The following is a 23,708-nucleotide window of genomic DNA, read 5'->3' on the forward strand; positions in this document are numbered from 1 at the left end:
CTATCCACAATAACTCCAAGATCTCTTTCCTGAGTGGTAACAGCTAATTTAGACCCCATCATTTTGTATGTATAGTTGTGATTATGCTTTCCAACATGCATTATTTTGCATTTATCCACATTGAATGTCATCTGCCAGTCTGTTGCCCAGTCACCCAGTTTTGAAAGATCCTTTTGTAGCTCTTCACAGTCTGCCTGGGACTTAACTATCTTGAGTAGTTTTGTATCATCTGCAAATTTTGCCACTTCACTGTTTACCCCTTTTTCTAGATCATTTATGAGTATGTTGAATAGGACTGGTCCCAGCACAGACTTCTGGGGGACATCACTATTTACCTCTCTCCATTCTGAAAACTGACCATTTATTCCTACCCTTTGTTTCCTATCTTTTATCCAGTTACCAATCCATGAGAGAACCTTCCCTCTTATCCCATGACTGCTTACTTTGCTTAAGGGCCTTTGGTGAGGGATCCTGTCAAAGGCTTTCTGAAAATCTAAATACACTATATCCACTTGTCCACATGCTTGTTGACCCCCTCAAAGAATTCTAGTAGATTGATGAGGCATGATTTTCCTTTACAAAAACCATGTTGACTGTTTCCCAACAAATTATGTTCATCTATGTATCTGACAATTTTGTTCTTTATTATAGTTTCTACCAGTTTGCCCAGTACTTAAGTCAGGCTTAACGACCTGTAATTGCCAGGGTCACTTCTGGAGCCCTTTTAAAAAATTGGCATCACATTAACTATCCTCCAGCCATTTGGTACAGAAGCTGATTTAAATGATAGGTTACAGATGACAGTTATTACTCCTGCAATTTCACCTTTGAGTTCCTTCAGAACTCTTGGGTGAATACCATCTGGTCCTGGTGACTTTTTCTTTTTATAAACTAAACAGTAATAGGAATACTTGTGGCACCTTAGAGACGAACAAATTTATTAGAGCATAAGCTTTCGTGAGCTACATGCTCTAATAAATTTGTTAGTCTCTAAGGTGCCACAAGTACTCCTTTTCTTTTTGCGGATACAGACTAACACGGCTGCTACTCTAAAACCTGTTTAGTTTATCAATTTATGCCAAAGCTGCCTCTAATGACACCTCCATCTGGGACAGTTCCTCAGATTTGTCACATAAAAAGAATGGCTCAGGTTTGGGAATCTTGCTCACATCCTCAACCGTGAAGACCGATGCAAAGAATTCGTTTAGCTTCTCCGCAATGGCCTTATCGTCCTTGAGTGCTCCTTTAGCATCTCGATCGCCCAGTGGCCCCACTGGTTGTTTAGCAGGCTTCCTGCTTCTGATGTACGGAAAAAAAAAAATTAGCTATTACTTCTTGAGTCTTTCGCTAGTTGTTCTTCAAATTCTTTTTTTGGCCTAATTATATTTTTACACTTCATTTGCCAGAGTTTACACACCTTTCTATTTTTCTCATTAGGATAACTTCCACTTTTTAAAGGATGCTTTTTTGCCTCTCACTGCTTCTTTTACTTTGTTTAGCCATGGTGACTTTTTGGGTTCTCTTACTATGTTTTTTAATTTGGGGTATACATTTAAGTTGAGCCTCTCTTATGGTGTCTTTAAAAAGCTTCCATGCAGCTGGCAGGGATTTCACTTTTTGCGTTGTACCTTTTAATTTCTGTTTAACTAACCTCCTCATTTTTGTGTACTACCCCTTTCTGAAATTAAATGCTACAGTCTTGGGCCACTGTGGTGTTTTCACACCACAGACCTGTTAAATTTAATTATATTAGCAATCCAGCTATATTCACCTCTTGGACCTGATCCTGTCCTCCGCTTAGGACTAAATCAAGAATTGCCTCTCCTCTTGTGGGTTCCAGGACTAGCTGCTCCAAGAAGCAGTCATTTAAGGTGTCAAGAAACTTTATCCCTGCATCCCTTCCTAACGTGATATGTACCCAGTCAATATGGGGATAGTTGAAATCCCCCATTATTAAGTTTTTAATTTTAATAGTCTCTCTAATCTCCCTGAGCATTTCACAGTCACTATCACCATCCAGGTCAGGTGGTCTGTCATATATCCCTACTGCTATAAAGATGATGTACCATGGATTGAGGGGAGTATGGTATCCTAAATTTATATCCTTGACAATAATTAAAAATGGAATTAGGCCCACTTCTGAAAATGAGTTTGACATCCCCAGTCTAGAGGGATAGAGAAAAATTTTTATCCAGATAAACTTTTACTAGTCCTTACTGGTGAATGTGCCCACAAAAATGTGGAAGTGGCCATCCAAAGGAGAACTGGTCATTGGTAAATGCTCTAAGTTGCTTAAGGCTTTAATTTTGAAAAGTAAAAGGTGAGCGTTGGCCTTTCCCAATAAAAGGCTGAATTTTTGGGGTAGCTCGAGAAATGGTACAGCGCTGCTTTCTCTAATGAACTTCAGCTGATAAAGAAATCCTAATATCCATGATTTTGATGTCAATCACGCACTTGTAGTAGGCAGCTGCACATTTTAACAATATTTAAGGCCTGTCTTCGCAAGCAGTCTCCCAACAAAGGAGGTTCTAGGGGTTGTCTTGTATGTTCATTTGAAAAACATATATACATCATCAGGGCACTCCTGCATACAAATATCAAGAATGCATTTGAACAAATTCTGAATGGGTAGAGGGATAGACTAGTGTACAAGGTCTTTTCCATGTCTAAGATCCTGTGAAGAGGTGTAGGTGCTTTGACTAGATATTGCACAGACAATCCAGGAAGTTTTTGGAAAACATAGGGGACAATTTCCTGGTGCAAGTGCTAGAGGAGCCAACTTAGGGGGAGAGCTTTTCTTGACCTGCTGCTCACAAACCGGGAAGAATTAGTGGGGGAAGCAAAAGTGGATGGGAATTTGGGAGGCAGTGACCATGAGTTGGTTGAGTTCAGGATCGTGACACAGGGAAGAAAGGTAAGCAGCAGAATACGGACCCTGGACTTCAGGAAAGCAGACTTCGACTCCTCAGGGAACGGATGCGTAGGATCCCCTGGGGGACTAACATGAAGGGGAAAGGAGTCCAGGAGAGCTGGCTGTATTTCAAGGAATCCCTGTTGAGGTTACAGGGACAAACCATTCCGATGTGTCGAAAGAATAGTAAATATGGCAGGCGACCAGCTTGGCTTAACGGTGAAATCCTAGCGGATCTTAAACATAAAAAAGCTTACAAGAAGTGGAAGGTTGGACATATGACCAGGGAAGAGTATAAAAATATTGCTCGGGCATGTAGGAATGAAATCAGGAGGGCCAAATTGCACCTGGAGCTGCAGCTAGCCAGAGATGTCAAGAGTAACAAGAAGGGTTTCTTCAGGTATGTTGGCAACAAGAAGAAAGCCAAGGAAAGTGTGGGCCCCTTAATGAATGAAGGAGGCAACCTAGTGACCGAGGATGTGGAAAAAGCTAATGTACTCAATGCTTTTTTTGCCCCTGTCTTCACTAACAAGGTCAGCTCCCAGACTGCTGCGCTGGGCATCACAGCACGGGGAGTAGATGGCCAGCCCTCTGTGGAGAAAGAGGTGGTTAGGGACTATTTATAAAAGCTGGACGTGCACAAGTCCATGGGGCCGGACGCGTTGCATCCAAGAGTGCTAAAGGAATTGGCGGCTGTGATTGCAGAGCCATTGGCCATTACCTTTGAAAACTCGTGGTGAACGGGGGAAGTCCCAGATGACTGGAAAAAGGCTAATGTAGTGCCTTTAAAAAAGGGAAGGAGGAGGATCCTGGGAACTACAGGCCAGTCAGCCTCACCTCAGTGCCCAGAAAAATCATGGAGCAGGTCCTCAAAGAATCAATCCTGAAGCACTTACATGAGAGGAAAGTGATCAGGAACAGCCAGCATGGATTCATCAAGGGAAGGTCATGCCTGACTAATCTAATCGCCTTCTATGATGAGATTACTGGTTCTGTGGATGAAGGGAAAGCAGTGGATGTATTGTTTCTTGACTTTAGCAAAGCTTTTGACACTGTCTCCCACAGTACTCTTGTCAGCAAGTTAAAGAAGTATGGGCTGGATAAATGCATTATAAGTTGGATAGAAAGTTGGCTAGATTGTCGGGCTCAACGGGTAGTGATCAATGGCTCCATGTCTAGCTGGCAGCTGGTGTCAAGTGGAGTGCCCCAGGGGTCGGTCCTGGGGCCGGTTTTGTTCAATATCTTCTTAAATGATCTGGAGGATGGTGTGGATTGCACTCTCAGCAAATTTGCGGATGATACTAAACTGGGAGGAGTGGTAGATACGCTGGAGGGCAGGGATAGGGACCTAGACAAATTAGAGGATTGGGCCAAAAGAAATCTGATGAGGTTCAATAAGGATAAGTGCAGGGTCCTGCACTTAGGACGGAAGAACCCAATGCACAGCTACAGACTAGGGACCGAATGGCTAGGCAGCAGTTCTGTGGAAAAGGACCTAGGGGTGACAGTGGACGAGAAGCTGGATATGAGTCAGCAGTGTGCCCTTGTTGCCAAGAAGGCCAATGGCATTTTGGGATGTATAAGTAAGGGCATAGCGAGCAGATCGAGGGACATGATCGTCCCCCTCTATTCGACATTGGTGAGGTCTCATCTGGAGTACTATGTCCAGTTTTGGGCTCCACACTACAAGAAGGATGTGGATAAATTGGAAAGAGTCCAGCGAAGGGCAACAAAAATGATTAGGGGTCTGGAACACATGACTTATGAGGAGAGGCTGAGGGAACTGGGATTGTTTAGTCTGCAGAAGAGAAGAATGAGGGGGGATTTGATAGCTGCTTTCAACTACCAGAGAGGATGGTTCTGGACTATTCTCAGTGGTAGAAGAGGACAGGACAAGGAGTAATGATCTCAAGTTGCAGTGGGGGAGGTTTAGGTTGGATATTAGGAAAAACTTTTTCACTAGGAGAGTGGTGAAACACTGGAATGCGTAGAATCTCCTTCCTTAGAAGTTTTTAAGGTCAGGCTTGACAAAGCCCTGGCTGGGATGATTTAATTGGGGATTGGTCCTGCTTTGAACAGGGGGTTGGACTAGATGACCTCCTGAGGTCCCTTCCAATCCTGATATTCTATGATTCTATGTATGTAGCTGGTCATACCTGTTATACAAATCTGGCATATGTAGAACCTAAACATCCAGAAGGTAAACTACAGCTGGTCCTAAAATTGCATTATGGCTGCAAGACATACTCCTCCATATCCTCCTGACCATTGGTAAAGCATTCCAGGAGAGAGTGTATTTAGCAATCTGATAGTACCAGTGGCACAGGAAAGGATAGTTTAGCTATGACATAATAAAGGACTAATTCTCTATCAATGCTATTTAACTCCAGAAAAGTTTAAATACATTTATTTTGTATGTTGTATGGTTAACGGAATGTTTAAAAAAAAAACCCAACCCTGTAATGTTGCGTAAAGAAACCTTTGGCAAAACAGACAAGTTATTTGGAGGTATCCTGGGACTGTCCATAAATTAATTTTTTGGTTGTTGGGACTTCTACTAGTTAAAATATAGTAAAAAGACTGGAGTTATTCATTCATTTCTGGCTCAGTTCAACAAAACACTGATGCATATGTTTAAGACTCATGGTCCTCAGTGAGAATTAAGCATGTATGTTTTCAGTGTTTTGTGGCAAAAGGGAAATTGATGGAATCTCAAGTATCACAATTTTATAACCAGGTTTGGGCCATGCCATGTTAATCCACTTGAAAAAGCAGAAACAGAGAGCTGTAGATTGGATGACTGAGTTTTAGGAGAAAAAAAATGGAAACTGTACAGTAACAAAAGCCACACCAGTAGACTTCACATATTCTATTATCCTTAATCTCTTAGTTCCATTTTGGCGAGCCAAATTTTTGCTTGAGCAAAAAACAGAGCACAAAAGAAGGGAATTTAGAATAGAAAACACTTATGAACATGGATTATTCCTGCACTGAGTTTCATTGGGCATGTGTACTTAGGAGAAGTGATGTACAACATGAGGAAGAGGAACACAAGTTTTTTCCAACTCAAAAGATATTGGGAGAGTGACCTGAGTAAGAAGGGCATGGTTCAGCAATGCAATCAACCATAACTTCTTCACATATCTTCCCTTGTCTACACACAGAGTTACTCCTGGCCAACTCCATGTGTGGACACTCTCATTCTGGAATAAGTGTCCATACGTGGAGTTAATCAGGAAAAATTAATATGGAACAACTCCATCTGTAGACAAGCTCTTAAGATATCTCTTCAGCAACCAGATTTGCCATCTTCGTTAATGGCTTCAAGGCCACCCCTACCACTCCCTTTAATACATTCTGCTTTTCCCAGTGATGACCCATGGGACAGCTGTAGTTGAATCTGCAAACAGACTTGGAAGCATGCACCTCTCTGCACTGCCCAAACCAAACTTGTGCTTCTAGCCTCAAAACTGAATGAAGAACGTAAGGCCTCTGTCACTATATTGATAGTGACCAGCTCGGAAAGGATCATAAAGGTCAAGCCAATATTAATTAGCCAACAGGACAGGTCATTAGTAATATGCATGTTTAAATATTTATCATCAATTAAACTGTGATGCCACCAGAAGTAGGTATAAAGTTTCTGAATTAGAATCTCAAAGGACGAAGTAGAATCAAGAGAACTGGTTCTAATCCCCAGCCTTATGACAAGTTCCTCCTTGTTAGAGAGTGAAGACACATAGAAAATAAATTGTTTTAATAGAAAACCAAGAGGGTACAATTCAAGCATCAGACACTATCTTCAACATCAGTACATTAGAATGTGTTAATAAAAGGGTTTCTCAACAGCACACTTCCAATAAAATTTGAACATTTTAGTGCAATCACCACCCATCACCAATACACAGCCTCCTCATGGGTACATTTGAGATGCAGAGTGGGAAAGAGAATGACAACAGCAATATAATATCTGACCAAACTGCTTCTTTTCTTGTCATTCATCAGTTATCTAAAAAAATGTAGTTGGAGGCCATCTCACCATAGTAAAAATATAAAACCTTAAATAAGAAAGATTTGCTAATATACAGTTTACCATATGCAAAACAGGGAAACATCCCAGCCATTAAGGATTTTTATACTGCATTTAAATACACAAAACTAGAATGCAATAAATGAAAATTACTGTTCAAAGATTAAATTCCTTGTAACATATTGCAAAAGGATTTGTTATTTTAAAAATCTCAAAACATTTAAACTCAAAATTTTAGTAATCCTATCAAATGTGAATAATTATTGCTGTAACAGTAGAAGGATTTTAGTCTCTGAGTTAGTGTTTTAAAATGTAAGTAATTTAAACTACAGTTCTCAAGACATGTTCAGGTAGCTGAAATGACTTGTTCAATCAGGTGTTGATCTCAGAATGATTCAAAATAATCTGTACTGGCTCTAGGCATTTATTGCCATCTCCACTATATTACTATTTTGTTGACTCTGAGAACAAATGTATGCATAACTAAACTTTGAAAAACAAACACATTCTATAAGAAGTGTTCACAGTAGAAGAGTTAGCATGTTCTGAGGTTTTTTTTTTTTAAATTACAAACTTTTTAGCAGTGGAATTCCTTGAAATTTATTGCCCCCTCTCAAATTTTGTTTAAGATATTGTAAACAGGCTGGAACTTTAGGGGATCTGTGAAATAGCCCATTCCTCTATATTTTTGGCAACTATCCAGGAGAGATAGTATACTATCCATTTACACTTTCAAATAATTAGTATATATCCGGCACTATAGCTCTATATATACCGCCCTCTCCCTGCCACCCCCTGAATGGACCACAGAATTAGGTTTCAACTTCGAAAATCCTTACACTGTAGGTTCTGGTCTTTACATACATTCCAGTCTGGATAGATCTGGTTTATGAAGCGTTTACGGAAAATGCATTGCAGTCTCCAGATTACTTTGTTTGGAAATAGCATCACATACCTTTTAGGGGGAGGTTTTCCAAAGGCACAAATGAGTTAGGCACCTGAACGCCATTTGTACTGTTGCTTGTGCTTAGACAATACCACTACTCAGATCACTAACTGCACTGCAAAATTATTGGATATACTCTTTTTTTATGTACACAACACCCATGTACAATAATGACAGTTAGAGATATGGGTTAGGGGAAAAACACTGAGTCCCAATTGACCATTTGGAAACATCCTATTTCTCCCAGCCTTGGGAATTCTCTATACACCTGATAAAGCCATTTCTTAGGGACATGCAAGAGAACAAAATAGGGCTTTTTGTTTCTTATATATAAAAGCTCCAAACTTAAAAATAAAAGCTTGTGTTTTTAAAATTGTGGGAATATCAAGTCTTGCCTTCCCTGTTTTTGTTGGAGGTCATCTTGGAGATAGTGAAGTTCCTATTCTAGTTCTCCCTAAGGGCTGCGCAAGGTATGGAGGTGGTGAATCTTCTTAAGGAGATTCCCCCCCCCCCCCACCTCCCAACTGGTTATTCAGGTTTACAACACATGTTAAAGTTTTAAACAATGACTGACAAAACATATATCAATGCCTTGATACCAATTATGTCCTAATCCTACCAGTTTTCAAGTTTAATGTCTTCCCTGTTTTTCATGGTAGACACAACCTGGATTTCTAATGTAACTAACCAGAAAAATAATATATAAAAGCAAAACACGCTGGCCTTTTTCATGTATCAAAAAGAGACACTTTTTTTCTCCGCATGTTATCCTTAAATCATTCACAAGGCACACTGTCAAGTAACGCAAAGCAACAAAGCACTTCCTCTCCCCACCAGTTTGCGGCGTGTGTGGGAAGAGCTCATAGCCCCTCAGTCCAGGAAGCAAGATGTCCTATTTTAGTGATACGCCAGAGAAATAACAAAATAGAAATAATTTCCCTCAGGCCATGATATAGCATTCCTTCTTAGTGATGTAAGTGAAACCAATCTGCTCTAAAATACTGCACTATTGAAAAGAACTATTTCAACTTTCCATAATGGCCACTCTCACTTTTATTGTTAGAAATTACGGTAGTAAAAATATCACTTCAGCTTTAAACAAAAGTTACACACAAATATTCTCTCGAGGATATAATTTTGCTTTTTATAGTCATGGTTTCATTTTCAAAGTGCAACACAGCATCTTTGCATCTGATTCCCACCCCCGAATTTGGTATTAACAAAAATATAACTGCAAGATCAACAAAACCATAAAAACGTACACAGAAATCAAGACACCAGTGAATAGCTCCAGCAAGGTCCCTACTTAAAGTAAAAACGCTACTCTCAGTAAAATGACTTAACACCTTTCCAATAGCTGTACGATCAATTATGTAGAATTAAGAATTATAGTAATAAAATTTACTCCATTTTTGTCTAATCAAAACATTTTAAAACTCTTGTTCTTGGAAAAGATATTTAACCTGAAAAAATAGATACTGAATTCCCTTTTTATTAATATACATTTCAGATTACTGATTGGATTCATGTAGCTTTTCCCTCAGAGTGCAGTAAAATGCAGAGGACCTACACTTTAAATATTCACATGACAAGATTCTTCAACAGCATTTTGGTACTGGGTTTCTTCATCAAGCTGAAGATTCTAAACACAATAAAACATTTGATCAAAAACCTGACAAAAGCTGTACATGCTTATCAAACTGTTCAACACCATCCTTTCTTTGTATTATTTGTTGACAACATATGGTATTGTAAATGGCAGCTAGATAAAGCATCTCTTGTGTTACAATATATGCATCAAGAACAGGGTGGATAAAAATCAATGATTCTTTAAAAAATTAAAATCAGTTTTTTTTATTTAAATTGGATTTTTTTGATAAAATGCTTTGAGGAAAAAACCTATCTCATCGTGGAATAGGAATTATAAATTCTAATTCTATAGTATGAGACAATATATTCATGTAATGTTTAAGAAAAGTTTTTGTAAATGAGTTCCAATAGTTCATGGATTAGGGACCCAATCTTATGGGGTTTCTGGGGCTTCTGTATAGAAAGATTAACCTAAATAAATCAACCCACCCTATAGGACTCAGTGCTAAGTCTAGAAGATGCTTAGTTTTGCAGTTCTCAAACTGTGGATGTGTCTCTCCAGAGATAACATGTTTGTTAACAAAATTTTTTTTTTAAATAAATAAAGATAGAGGTGAGAAACAACAGACCTCAACCCTATTGTCCCTCTGCACATTTGTGTACACAGAGTCAGTCCCTTACCTCTCTCTAAAAGTGCAAAGTTTCAAAAAGTTCAATGAATAGAAGATTGTTGGGGACAGAATAGATCTGGACAAGGAGAAGAAGTCTTCAAATAAATGTGAGAAGGGAGGGACAGGCAACAGAAACAAAAGTGAAACTGTTTGAGCAGCATATTCCAGAAGTCTTGAGGTCTTTCTGAGAGTAGCCTTCATTGATTTGAGATCTACCATACCATTCTCTTACGAGAAGGGAAAACCTAAAATGGCAGCAGGCCGTAAAAGAGACCCAATTTGGGTCTCCATCTACCTCTGAGTTGTGAAGAATATGTATTAAGGTTATAACAACCAAAAAGAATGCACTTTTACGTAGAAATCCATGATTAAATCGAGTTTTCCTGACTTCCTGATTTAAATCAATTTGATTTAAATGAAATCTACCCTGATCAAGAAGGTTGGCTAAACACTCAGTACTATATCTTATACAGATACCAAAGAGATGAAAGCAGAGTAGAACTCTATAGCCTAATGAACCCAGTCTATCTCCTTCCCCTGATTTTATTGTAGGCTAGTTAGCTAGGGAGATGGATTCTCTACCATATAATTCTTATGAGAGGGTTTTCAGGCAGCCAATATACCACTAGGACATCAAAGGTGCATGCTAAAACTGTATTTTCAAGGCCTCTGATTGTTGCTTTGCCAACCAAAAGAGAGGACAGACACCATAAAGGTAGCAGTCTGGAGTCTGTCGCACTTCTCTTGGGAATAGGGGCAGCCTTGGGCAGCTGTGCAAGGCTGAAATTAGCTTTGTGCAACAACCTCGTCTACACTAGATGGGTGTTCAGCAAGATTTAGCAGCATCTCTTGCCAATACTCACTGTCAATAGCAGTTACTGTTTATAGTGTAGACAACAGTTTAGAAATGGCAGAACTACCTCTGCAGGTTCCACAGCAGCTAAGCATGTAAAAGTTGCAAATCTTGTGTGGGCTCTGCAGCCACAGACGCTAATTTAGTACTTTCCTTCAGAGAGAAAAAAGTTTCCCATTTCTCTGAAGAGCAAGAAAAAAGGAAAAATGCTTACCACGAATTCTCCATAGTCAAACTGGTGTCTTAGATTTAGATGGCTAACAAGATTTCTAGTAACCTGACTGGGATCTGCCCATGGGAGAGACACACAAATTGGACAAATCTAAATTTGAAAAATTATTAAAAAAAGTATTAGCCAATAATAAGACATCTTTATATTGTGTATTCTATGTAAACCTGAATCTGATATTTATCTACCCTCAAAAGTGAATGTACTAGAGTTTTACATAAACATTTTGAATGTTACACAACTTACAATTTTCCAGAAAAATATGACTAACATTTGAGATTGTAAATTTGAAGTTTAGTCCGTTTTTTAAAAGAGGTTAAAAGTAGTTTGTTACTACATCTGCCTGTAAGTCCTCCTGTCAATTTGCTTTTTAAATAAAAAATTCCTGTATTTTAAAAAAGTTATTCTCCCTTCCACTCCACTGTTTGTGTGGGTCTTGCACACAACTAAGGTGCAAGAGGAAACTATACAGAGGAAACCGTGAAACAGATTACAGAGAAAATAAAAATATCTTTCCCTCCTTATCTTTTGGTTTTAGAAATTTTAGGTTTCATATGTAATAGTAAATTACAAGACAAATAAGATTTTTAAATTGACAATGTTTCTATAAGTAACAGTTCTAGTTAACAGACCAGAAAATAAAAGCATCAAGCTCAAAAAACAAAACAGTTTACATTTCAACTCAACACAGCAACTGAAACTAATGACAAAGAAAAAACAAATGCCTTATGACTGAAGTGAAGTAAGAAAAGTTATGGTTAACAGGGAAATGGTTTTGAATGAAAACCCCTTCAACTTAACTACAGTGTCATCAATGCAATTCTTTTCTTAGAGCATAATGCTTGTTTGGAACTGTAAGAGTCCATAGAAATAAACTATTACTCTAAATAACTAAAATAAGGGGTGTTTAAGATGCTTACATTGAAAATATATATACTTACTACAGGAACTATCTGATAAAGGTGTCTATTGTTACAATGATCCAGTAGGTGTTGCCGGGTAAAGTTGGTTTCCTGACACAGGGGGCATTTGAATGTGGGATGTGCACTGGAAATGGAAGTTATACAGTATTATATGGATCCATTAAAACAGAACTTAAGAGATGTCAGAGGGAGATAACATCTGCTTATGTTGTCATTTCCTTTATTCTGACTACTAACAGAAAAGGCTTTCTGACGCCACTTTGCTAAATTGTAAATTTCAAGCAAAACTGTATATGTGTGTGTCACTATGTATTCTATTAAGTTAGGGAATTTACACAATTCTTCTGTCTTTTTATTGAGGCCATACAATGCACCCTGGAGGTTCTTCAAGAAGTAACAAGAACACCAGATTCTTACTGATAAACCTGCATGTACATGAATCCAAGGATTTTTTTTTTCTTAAAGAAGTTTGTCAGTTTGAATTAATTACTTTTACAATATTGAATTGAAGAAGCCTACCTTGCATCTCCCTGAAGTGTCTGAAGATTAGCCATCTCTCCGTTATCAAATGTAGATGTATCACTCCTATTACTTTATATAAAATGTTAGACAAAGTATACAAGTTTAATTTGTTTTTGAATACCTAGCCCCCAAAAATATAGTGGTTTTTTTTCTAATTTTGTAAGAAAAAAAATCCATTGAGTCCCATTAATTGTAAACTGATCATATAGGTAGAATATATGGTAATCATATATAACATGACAAATAATTAAATATCACTCAGCTTTTTTCTTTTGCACCAAGATGTTGTTTTTCACTTGGTTAGCATGATGAACTTTAATAGAATGCAGAGGTAATTTAGTATGAAAATAGTGTTTAGTATATGCTTATCCATTCAACAGCAAGACTGAATTTTTGGGGCAGGGAGGGGAACGGGAAGAGGACAAATAGCTCCAATGGCAGTATGGACTGTGTAAACAGAAGACAGGCTGTTTTCTAAAAGGCATTAGACAGCTGTTTGCTCAGGATGATACTTTACAACACTAGTTAAAGGCATAAATCCTCCATAATTTGAAACTGTAGAAATGAGTTTCTGCAGTTTGTGCACACAACTAGGTACTTCATACAGTGTGTTATAAGCAAGAATGCTACTTTCTTTAAATGCAGGTTTTGACCATGTATGTATCTTTAACTAAGCAAAGCCAAATTGCTCAACTATGCAAATGAGCCCTAAGAATATGCATATTGACAACTGTACATTTGGCTAAAATAAACCCTACTACAATTTGTATGTCTTATAGTGTTAGACACGGGAATTGTGTGTGTAATCTGGTGTGCAGTAACATGACAACTTCTAGAATATTTTTCCAACTCAACCACTTCAGAGCAGCATGGCATGACAGGTATGTAAAATACCAACATCTGAGCCCATTGCTACATATTCCTTGTTCTTTACCACAGATTCATTTGAAACTCAAATGGATTTTTTCCCCCAACTGGTCAAACTACTGAAAATAGATGGTGATAAAGGTACACAGTATGTGTAAGTATATACTAAACTAAATGTGAATTCTGAATGCCTGGCTTTGTTTTTACTCCGGTATTGGCAAAACAGGTTCTTTAGCCTTATGGCTTGCAACTGAGAGATGGTAAATGGCATCTGGTTATATAATTTATAAACCAACATGTAAAGATGCCAAAGGGCTATTATCCACTTTCAAGAAGATTAACTCAAGATGAGTCAAATCTGAAGACAAAATCCTAAACAGCAGACAGCAACATTTTGAAACAAGAGGAGGCTAAGTGACCACCTATCCATTTAAATAGTAATAAGAATCGTGAGAAAAATAAAACTTCTCTAAACCTAAGAGCAATCAGACCTGCTATAAAGCAACTTGTTCAATTGCTATTAAGGCAAAAACACAGTTGGAGGTACTCTCACACTATACACCCTTTGGGGAAGGCTTCTGGAAGTCATTCCAAAACATGCTGTAGAGCACTTTTCTAAATGCCACAGATTGAAGAATAAAGAACAGGATCTAAAGGGTGTTTCTAGAGAAATATTCATTTTTGAAGCATAAGAACTTGGACAACACTGTTTACAAAAAGATAATGTGCCCTAGAAAAAACTGAGTCATACATAAAATACACTAATTACCTGTTCCCTGTTGAATCTTGGGAAATCTGAAAGTTTGGAATAACAGACGGAACACCATATTCATCCTGATACTTCTTACATGTTTTATAATGGTGTCTCATGCGAGAAAACCTAACCTGTAAATGAAATTTCAAACCATGTAGATGTTACAGTGTAACTAGAACATCTAGGAAAATAATTACTTCTGCCAACAGATAAAACAAGGCATGTAAGGAAAACAGAACAACCCTGTATAACAATATATTAAATTCTAATTCCTCTTCTAATGCAGCTTTAACAACTATATTCTGTATCCACTTATCTAAGCATATAACACTTAACATATTAGGCATTATATCCAACTCTTGATACAAAAGAAAAAGGCGCTATGGGATATTCATTTGTTTTAAATACACCCTTTCCCTTCAGCAATAATGTATTACTTTGTGATCCTAGCCCTCTTGCCATTTATGTAGTCAGTTACACCTCAAACTAACATTTTCAGGGATTCCTATTGTCAAGCAGGAATACTGGCTCCCTTGAGCACAATGAAGAGCTTCACAGAAGGAAGTGAGAGCAGGACAGCTACAGATAGAAACATGTCCAAAGGTTATAAGAACACATTATCTTTCACAATAGTATGCTCAATTGACATATGTAAGCCACTTTGTTATTTCCAGTCTACCAGTTTGCAACTGAGTGTAAATGGCATTTGGTTTTATAGTTTATAAACCAGAATGTTTAAATGATTCCCTCACCTTATTTCATTTTAAACAGAGATCATGAGTAACAAAGCACCAAACTCTACTAATAGAGGATCTCACACACTCCTCTGAGACCCAAGAGTGAGTAAGGGTAATATTAAGACTTTTTGGATTCAAATGCTTCATAAACAAAACTTATTGGGTGAAATCCTGCCTCCATTTAAGGCAAGACTCTTTTTGACCTCAATGGGGCCAGAACTCAGTGTTCTGAACATTAGTGATCTCTTTACCAAAGGGAAAGCGGAGAGATTAAATAATATGGTAGTTTACTGGCATTTGTATTGCTGTTTGCATTTTTTATTTTTGTGCTCTCTGCTGTAAATTTGAGCATTTTTAAAAAATATAGCACATTATGAGCTCTTCAGTATATTTTCTAGTTGTATGACATTTCTCATTGTCATAGTTATTCATGTTCTCTTGGCATGTTTTAGAGTTTTCATTCATTCCTCTCAATTATTTTAACTTATGGAGCACTATCACTTTGGCACTTTATAAAAAAAAATTGCAACTTTATTTCAGCAGCCACTTTGCTCTGATTTCAAAGTGTGTTTGATAGCTAAGGACCAAGTTCTACTTCAGATGCAGGTGCATGCAAACCTGCCTCACTTGGGGCTTGATGCTGCAACTACTGGCCATTAATGACACATAGCAGCATGAAGGATCAGGTCCCAAGTAAGGAAAGTTTATTTACTTGTAATAACTTTTATGTTTACTTCACCTGTTTTTCACAGCATCTACAACACCCAGAAAGCTTCTTCATGTTGTTTTCAACATCTAGAGCCCTTTTAGGACATGATCTTTCCTTTTTAGTCACAGTTCCCCGGCACAGAGGACAATGCGTTCCACTTTCTCTGATTGCTGTCAGGAAACATTTCCTGCAGAAGCTAATCAAAGGTAACACAAATTAGTTTAAAAAAAAAAAAAAAGTTGGGTAGGTCAATATTTTCTGCTTTAGCATCGAGGATAGCTGAGTAGCTACATTATTAATTATCATAAAAATAATAGTCAGGCCTTGAACCAGCAATAAGTTCTGCAGGATAAGGGTCACTGGCTGAAGTCCTCATAAAAACAATATAGATAAGAGGTAAAGTTATTATAGAAACATACTACTGATGATCACTTTAGATAAGCTATTACCAGCAGGACAGTGGGGTGGGAATAGGTATTGTTTCATATTCTCTGTGTATATATAAAGCCTGCTGCAGTTTCCACGATATGCATCTGAGGAAGTGAGCTGTAGCTCACGAAAGCTTATGCTCTAATAAATTGGTTAGTCTCTAAGGTGCCACAAGTACTCCTTTTCTTCTTACTACTGATCAAGTTATGGGATGTTTGGCAATTCATTTTACACAGAGATTGTACTTTCTAATTCTTGAGTTGTATAATTTGAATGATCATTAGCGAGATACTGAACATGTGATATTGAGAAAATTATCAGATGCTCATGTTTATCGCTAGACCAGTAGTAATATAGCCCAATACTGCAGCCCTTCACTTATGGAACTGCCCCCATAAATTCCAATTAGTTGGTTTTGCAGTCCTCCTTACCTCCCATATATAAACAACATTCCTTTCAGTGTCTGTGTTGATTTTTAAAAGGAACACTTTTGAGGTAGTTTTGGCAAATTTCTAGTTTGTAATTAAACATGTCTCAGAAGTAACATACACTTTCTGCAGCATTGTGAATGACAGCTAGAAAATGAAACTGATTACACTCTTTCCATTTTCTAATCTGAGAGACTAGCCAATGGAGAAGAAATTAAAGGTACATATTAAATAAGATTTGTAAAATCATTTCACTTCCAAATATGTACGATAATAATAATCATGCAAGGAATTTAAAAATATTTTTCACCTGATGGTTCTTTCACTACACATGAAATGAGAAGGACAAAAGCTCTGAAACACCTCATACACAACCTAAATTTAGCATTGGCTAGAGGTTTATTATCAGTGGACTGGAAAAGCTTTAAAAGGTCAGGTTTTACTGTATGTATCACACTGCAGTAGACACTGCTCCCAGGCCAAGTGTTGGAAAGTTAGGGGGAAGAAACAAAAGGAGTAACAGCCTCTCAGGAGGCTAGAGGACAAGGGCTCATCCAGGGGAAGGCCAGGGGCAACTGATACCTACACGTGTTGGCAGGTTACTGTCCTCACAGGCGTTTTGAAGACCTCCTGGCACACGGGACAGTAAAAATCCTCTTCATTGAAACAAATAGTGGCAGGTTCCTCGGCCATGGCCGTGAGTCTTGACGGTTCTGGGGGAGTAAGGGGGGAAATCACTCACTTAAGGAGACATAAGTCTAAACCCATTTCCCCCTTGCGGGGATGAAGGGCGGGTGGGGGAACAGGCCCCTGCGCTCTGGTTGGCAGCGTCCCCCGCCAGCTTACTTTGAGGGGGCGCTGTGCGGGCAGCTGGGGCAGAGGGGGCTCCTACTAACCAGGGGCAGAGCTGCAGGAAGGCGGTGGTGGCCAGCGGGGAAAGGGGGCTGGCAGGCCGGTCCCTGTCGCGGCGAGGACCCGGGCACCAGGGACGGGGAAAGAGGCCGCGGCCAGAGGCCATGGGCCGGGACGGGACCGGTCTTCTCCCCCCGCACAGGCCCTGTCTGTTTCCGCCTCTCCACTGGGCCCGAATGGCAGCGGGCGGCGCCCTCCCCGCTCAGGGGCCGAGAGCGCGGCCCGCAGTACCTGGCGGGGGCCCCCCTGGGCGGGGCCGCCGCTCCAGCGTCTCAGGGCCTCTCAGCCGCAGCCCCCGCCGGCCTCCATGCGGCAGCCGGGGCGGCCGCAGCAGCTGCCCCGGGGCGGGGTGGGCCGGGTTTCCATGGCGATTACCTGCGGCGGGCCCCGGCGGGATTGTTATGAAACAACAAGCGCCCCGCCCCCCCCGCTGTGGCCCGCTGGATGGCCCTTGCGGGGCAGCCCCCTTCCCGCCACCCCCGCGCTGGTACAGAGCCCCCCCCCCGGGATCCTGCCGTGCCCGCGTCCCCACCCCTTGGCTGGAGCCCCTCCGCCGCTGCCAGGCGCCGAGCTTCCCCTTTGCGCCGGCCAAGGAGGAGGGGGGGGGGCAGCGTGTGACCGCAGTTCCGGGGCCCTGGGCGCCCGGCCGGTTCAGCCCCCGCCGCTTGCCCCCAACGCCTCTCACGCCAGGGGCGAGCAGCGCCCCCGTCCCGTGGGAGCGACCTGCCTTGCGTTCGCGCGGGGGCCAGCCCAGCCTGGCAGCAGAGGTGCCCGCAGCTCCCCTCCCTCTTTTGGTTTCTGCAGCGTGGCTTTTCCTGGGCTGCTGTCCTTCCCGATGGATTTGTCCATTGCCCCTGGGTCAAGCAAAGTGGGCGGAGTGGGCAGCAATTGTGCTTCTTCAATGGAGAATTAGCTCTGATTTCAGCCTCTATTGTTGCTGCCGTGGTGCAAACGCCGAGGGGTATGGCGGTGCTCGGGTGGGTAATTGACTGGCGGTACTGAACCCTTTCGTAAAGGCTAATCGGGCACTTTCCAAATATTTGCTCCAGGAAGCAGATATGTACCCTAAGTTAACTAGCAGAGACAACCTCCAGAATTGGTACCTTCTGCACTAGGGGTGGGCACTGTGGTGGCTGAAATTGAAGCTAATTCCTAGCATAGACTGGGCATTGATGCTGAGATCTCAGAATTCTCAGCTGGGATGAGAGGGAGCAGGCAATGTTCACTATACAGCAATAATATGCAAGATAATGTGGCAGCTGTAGGAGTACCTAATAGGGGAATTACAGCTTCTGAGCAGATTGCTTAACAGGAAACTAACTGGCTGTGTCTGCAGGTGGAAAATGAGGGGATTGTTGGCCAGCATGGTTTAGAACATAAGAACAGCCCTGCTGGGTCAGACCAAAGGTCCATCTAGCCCAGTATCCTGTCTTCCAACAGTGGCCAGTGCCAGGTGCCCCAGAGGGAATGAACAAAATAGGTAATCATCAAGTGATCCATCCCCTGTCGCTCATTCCCAGCTTCTGGAAAACAGAGGCTAGGGACACCATTCCTGCCCATCCTGGCTAATAGCCATTGATGGACCTATCCTCCAAGAATTTATCTAGTTATTTTTTGAACCCAGTTATGGTCTTGGCCTTCACAACATCCTCTGGCAAGGAGTTCCACAGGTTGACTATGTGTTGTGTGAAGAAATACTTAAATATAAGAATGGCCATACTGGGTCAGATGAATGGTCCATCGAGTGCAATATCCAGCCAAGCCTAGGTGTTTCAGAGGGAATGAACAGAACAGGCAATCACCAAGTGATCCATTCCCTTTCTTCCACTTCCAGTTTCTGGCAGAAGTGTCCACAGAGCTGCCTTTTTCAAAGTGTCCAACTATCGTTCCCAATGGCTGTGCTTTCCAGTTACATTTGCAGCAGTGTGTTCTGGGGAAATCTGGCTAGTTACCTTAGAGTGCGACAGTGTCTGTTGCCAGACAGGGGCTGTGTATTCACCTGAGGAGTACGCTATGCAGGTAGCAACATCAGGGAATAACATTATTGCCAATGGCCATGATTATATTGTGACTAGCAACTGTGGGGTGTGGTACCTGTCTCATGTATACATGATGAAAGGTGCCAACACACAATTTTTCTCTTATTCAAAATGGCCACCTTCTCCTTTTACAGTCAATGGGGGTGAAGCCAGGATGATGGCTGTCATTTCCTCACATGCTATCGGTATGTGGAAGTGGGGCTTCCCTTAATAAAGGTGGCTGCCACTTCCCACTCTTCTCAAAGAGAATTAAACCAGGCAAAATGGCTGTCACTCTGTGGTTCAGGGGGCTAGATGGACACAGGGACTGTGATGAGCAGCAGTGGCACTGTGAAAGGTGGATGAGAAGAGTGAGGCATTGCAGAGGATAGAGATGGGGTGGGAGATGCAGGGGTTGATGGCAGCTGCCTCAGCATAGAGATAGTAGTGAGCAAGGGGAGTCCCCTCCAAACAGCCAGGGGAAGGCAGGGTTGTAGTATTGCCAGTTCTCACAAACTGGCTGTGTGAGACAGGGGATGTTGGTGCCTGCAGGAGGAATTGTCAAAATTACATCAGAAGCTCCTGTGGACCCATGATTTTCAGGGCTGGGCACATGAACAGAGCTCTGTGCAAGAGCCTTGAGGCTAAGGGCACAGACCTGCCCTGCCTTTAGGTAAGGGCCTAGATCAGAGAGAGGAGGCTTGGAGTAGCAGCAGGGAGGAGTTGGGACAGAGAGTGGTTCTGCTGGGACCCTGACGGAGGAGTAGCTTCCGGGGGAGGGACGAAGTCCGTGAACTGCTGCCACTGTGTCACAGACAAAGAAGTCCGGAGGCAGAGAAGCATTGCTGTTCAAACTCCTGCCCCCTCTCCCCCCACACACATACATACATACGCACGCACACACACAAACAGCATTTTCCACTAATCTCATGATTTGGAAGGGGAAGCACTGACTCATGAGTTTTGATCTCCATAGGTTGATAATACACAAATAATAGTATTCATAGTGTGTGTTTACTGATATAACTATAGTGGTATAATTATGCTAGAAATTTCCCTGTATAGGGAAGCCCTCATACACATTAAGCAGATTCTGTAGTGACCTATCTGAATTTGGGTCAAGGTAGTTAACAAAAAACAAACAAACTCTTACTTTCCCTTTTAAAGATAAACAGGCCTCATTTGTAGAGATTAGATTACTTTAAAATAAAGCACAGTCCCCTTATTTGAGGCCCTTGTTGAAAAAAAGGAGGATGGGAGGAAATGGTGCCCTTGACTTCTACTCTGCCGCCACTCTGAAGCTGAGAGCTGGCTACTCTCCGCAGTGAATGTATAGAAGGGGTTGCCAGGCAGGGGAACCCCCACCCCTCTTTCTAAATCCATGGGTCTTTAGGTGGGAGGAATGCAATGTGAAACCCTAAGTCCATGGGCCAGTGTGGCCTCTTAGGACTATTTAGGATCCTAGCAACCAACCAGAGCTCTATACTACATCAGCCAGTGATGGTTGCAACAGGTAGCCTTATGCTTCTTTCTGGTGCAGTGAGGACTACCCAAATACACAGAATAATACCCTGAAGATTGGTGGACCTGCCTGACTGATCTTGAATGTCTGGAGGGTAAGAGCCTTGGCTCAAGATCGAAGCCTGTAGCCCTTTACTCAAAGACTCAGGCTGGGCCTGTAGTTTTTGGGGTGGATGGAGGTAAATCTGTTGGAGGAAACTGAGCTGGAGCTGAGGTCCATCCTTCAGGATCAGATCAGGGGATGTTGGGTATGGACTCCTGATTCAGGCCTAACTCCAGTTACTATTGATATTGTTATGCAGAAAGATGCTAATAATACGCTTGATGGCAATCTTTGATCCAGAGACTGTCAAAGACCTGGTTAAAGCTGATGGGTGTGCTAAGCACCATTCTTTCAGACTTAGTGGGAGGAGCAGTAAAATCCCTTTTATATTGCTTAAGAGCTGGAAACAATGGTTGCTGGCCAAAGTGATGGGCCACATGGTGAGGCCTTGTCAGAGTTTACTGATTGAAAATGCAGGCAGGGACTAAGGGTTTATGTTTATGTCTTGTGTTTTGTAGGAGAGACAAGGTGGGTGAGATTATCTTTTACTGAACCAACTTCTGTTGGTGAGAGAGACAAGCTTTGGAGCCACACAGAACCTTTCTTCAGGTCTGGGAAAGGTATTCCTAGTGTTACAGCTAAATGCAAGGTAAAACAGATTGTTTAGCATAAGTAGTTAGCACATATTCTAATCTAAGGAACCATTCAAAATAGAGTGGCCTGTTAACACGTTTGCAGTCAGAGGACAAAAGAGGGGGTTAGTGGGTTACAGATTGTTGCAATAAGCCATAAATCCAGTGTCTCTATTCAGTCCACATTAATAAAGTGCTTTCAGAGTCTTGTTTCAAAGGTGCTAGAACATGGAAGAGTATTATTTAATTGTTGAGTTTCAATCAATGGTATAAATTCTCATGCTTGGTACCATTTAGTTAGTTACTACGTGACATGCTGTCATGTCTGTGTGTGAGGTTTCCTGGTTCTTTGTTCCCATTAGTGTGACCATGTCAGTGAGATGAGAAGTGGAATCTTCCACAGCTGTGGGGACCTGATGAGCCCATTAGGAAGAGACTACACTGAACCTTGACTTGTGACTTCTCCATCCTCTGGATAGGATGAAGTGAATTTTTTGGATGGTGGAGCAGGCAACTTGGCCTGAACACCCAGAGCGAATCTGCAGTCCTGAGAGCCCCTTGGGGGAAATCAACAACTCTTCTCCCTGCTGGGGAGGAGGCAGCCCAAAGCATGGACCTCCAGTAAGAGAAAGGACAAGTAGAAGGCCAATGCCAGCTCTGAAGGAGAAGAGCCATATCCCAGACCCAAGGGCAGATGGAAACTCTTTCCAAAGATCTGTGAAACCAGAGAGAGAAACCCTGATTGATGAGCTCTAGACTGCATGGATGTGAGGAAGAGATGTATGAGGACCTGTTTACATGGTGAGATTGACCAGATAGCTGTTCTGGAATAACTCCCTGTGTGGACATTCTTATTCTGGAATAAGAGTGCCTTTTTCTGGTTTAGTTTAGCCCAGTTTGCACTATTATTCCAAAGTGAGAGTGTCCACATGAAGAGTTACTCTGGAATAACAATAGTACTTTAAATTCACATCTGACCTTATTCCAGCATCATTTCGCTATGTAGACAAGCTCCCCTGAGAGTGAAGATTGTTCTGGTCTCCTGAGTTTGACCCTACATTGTGGATCTCTCAGGTGTTGCCTTTATTCTGGCACCTGCTGTTCCACCGGAATGTAGATGTATCGAGACCTCAGAGCCAAAAACAAGCGCAAAGATGTTTCGTGAGTGTCTCTGTCCATTGGACGTACAGTTAATGACTTCTGAGAGCTGATTAAACATTTTGTTTGTGTCACATATCCTAGGTGGGGAGTTGGGGGAGCTAAAGAAGATGGAGAGCTCAGCCTGGTTCCTAGTCAAACAGGTGTCTGCATCACACAGATAACCACAGATGGGCCTAACTGTCTCCCTCATTATAAGCCTCAGTAGAGAGATTAAGGGCTGAATGGCCCAGAGAGGCTGAACTCTCTTCTTATTCCTACAGGTTCCTTTCAGGCCGTGCTGAGATACATTGGCCAGGAGTCAGTTGGGAAGACTCTCCCAGCTGTTGCCTAGGTTGTGCCCACTCTAGGGATATGTGGGTTTCAGTCTCCAAGGGCTATCATAGAATCATAGAATAGCAGGGTTGGAAGGGACCTCAGGAGGTCATTTAGTCCAACCCCCTGCTCAAAGCAGGGCCAATCCCCAATTTTTGCCCCAGATCCCTAAATGGCCCCCTCAAGGATTGAACTCACAACCCTGAGTTTAGCAGGCCAATGCTCAAACCACTGAGCTCTCCCTGATTTCTGCTCTTTTACCCTCCTCCCACACATGCCAAAGCAGCTCTCTCTGTGTTTTCTGACTTGGCATGAAGATGCTGGTAGCAGCGAGCCTGGCAGCATCTCTAGGGTATGTCTTCGCTGCGGAATTATCTCGGGTGATTGGTGCTTAAGGCTAAGCACTTGGCTCCCAAAAGTGAGCAATCACAATGTGAAGCCCTACTTGAGTTACTGTGTCCTCACTTGTGGTGCACTCATCTATGTGTGCCACTAGGACTTCTGGGAGTG

The 23,708-nt window shown here is 41.5% G+C and overlaps 1 protein-coding gene across 6 annotated transcripts in view; it reads right to left on the reverse strand.

Moving 5' to 3' along the window:
* The window catches only part of LOC140906747 (E3 ubiquitin-protein ligase RNF138-like), a 67,630-nt gene extending 49,241 nt beyond the window's left edge, over window positions 1-18,389 (reverse strand). Inside the window, exons 1-8 of one of the 6 annotated variants that reach the window (XM_073331303.1) lie at window positions 18,239-18,389; window positions 17,186-17,312; window positions 15,773-15,938; window positions 14,312-14,427; window positions 12,673-12,744; window positions 12,172-12,277; window positions 11,216-11,323; window positions 6,654-9,529 (exon numbers count right to left, since the gene is read on the reverse strand). In XM_073331303.1, coding sequence (XP_073187404.1) covers window positions 9,461-9,529; window positions 11,216-11,323; window positions 12,172-12,277; window positions 12,673-12,744; window positions 14,312-14,427; window positions 15,773-15,938; window positions 17,186-17,292 — 744 coding nt within the window. In that variant the 5' untranslated portion in view covers window positions 17,293-17,312; window positions 18,239-18,389 and the 3' untranslated portion in view covers window positions 6,654-9,460. The other 5 variants (XM_073331302.1, XM_073331301.1, XM_073331305.1 and 2 more) reach the window with 5 other exon arrangements.
* Between the last annotated feature and the right edge of the window lie 5,319 nt (window positions 18,390-23,708).

The sequence above is a fragment of the Lepidochelys kempii genome, chromosome 2 (genome assembly GCF_965140265.1).
Source record: "Lepidochelys kempii isolate rLepKem1 chromosome 2, rLepKem1.hap2, whole genome shotgun sequence".
Classification (NCBI taxonomy): Eukaryota; Metazoa; Chordata; order Testudines; family Cheloniidae; genus Lepidochelys; species Lepidochelys kempii.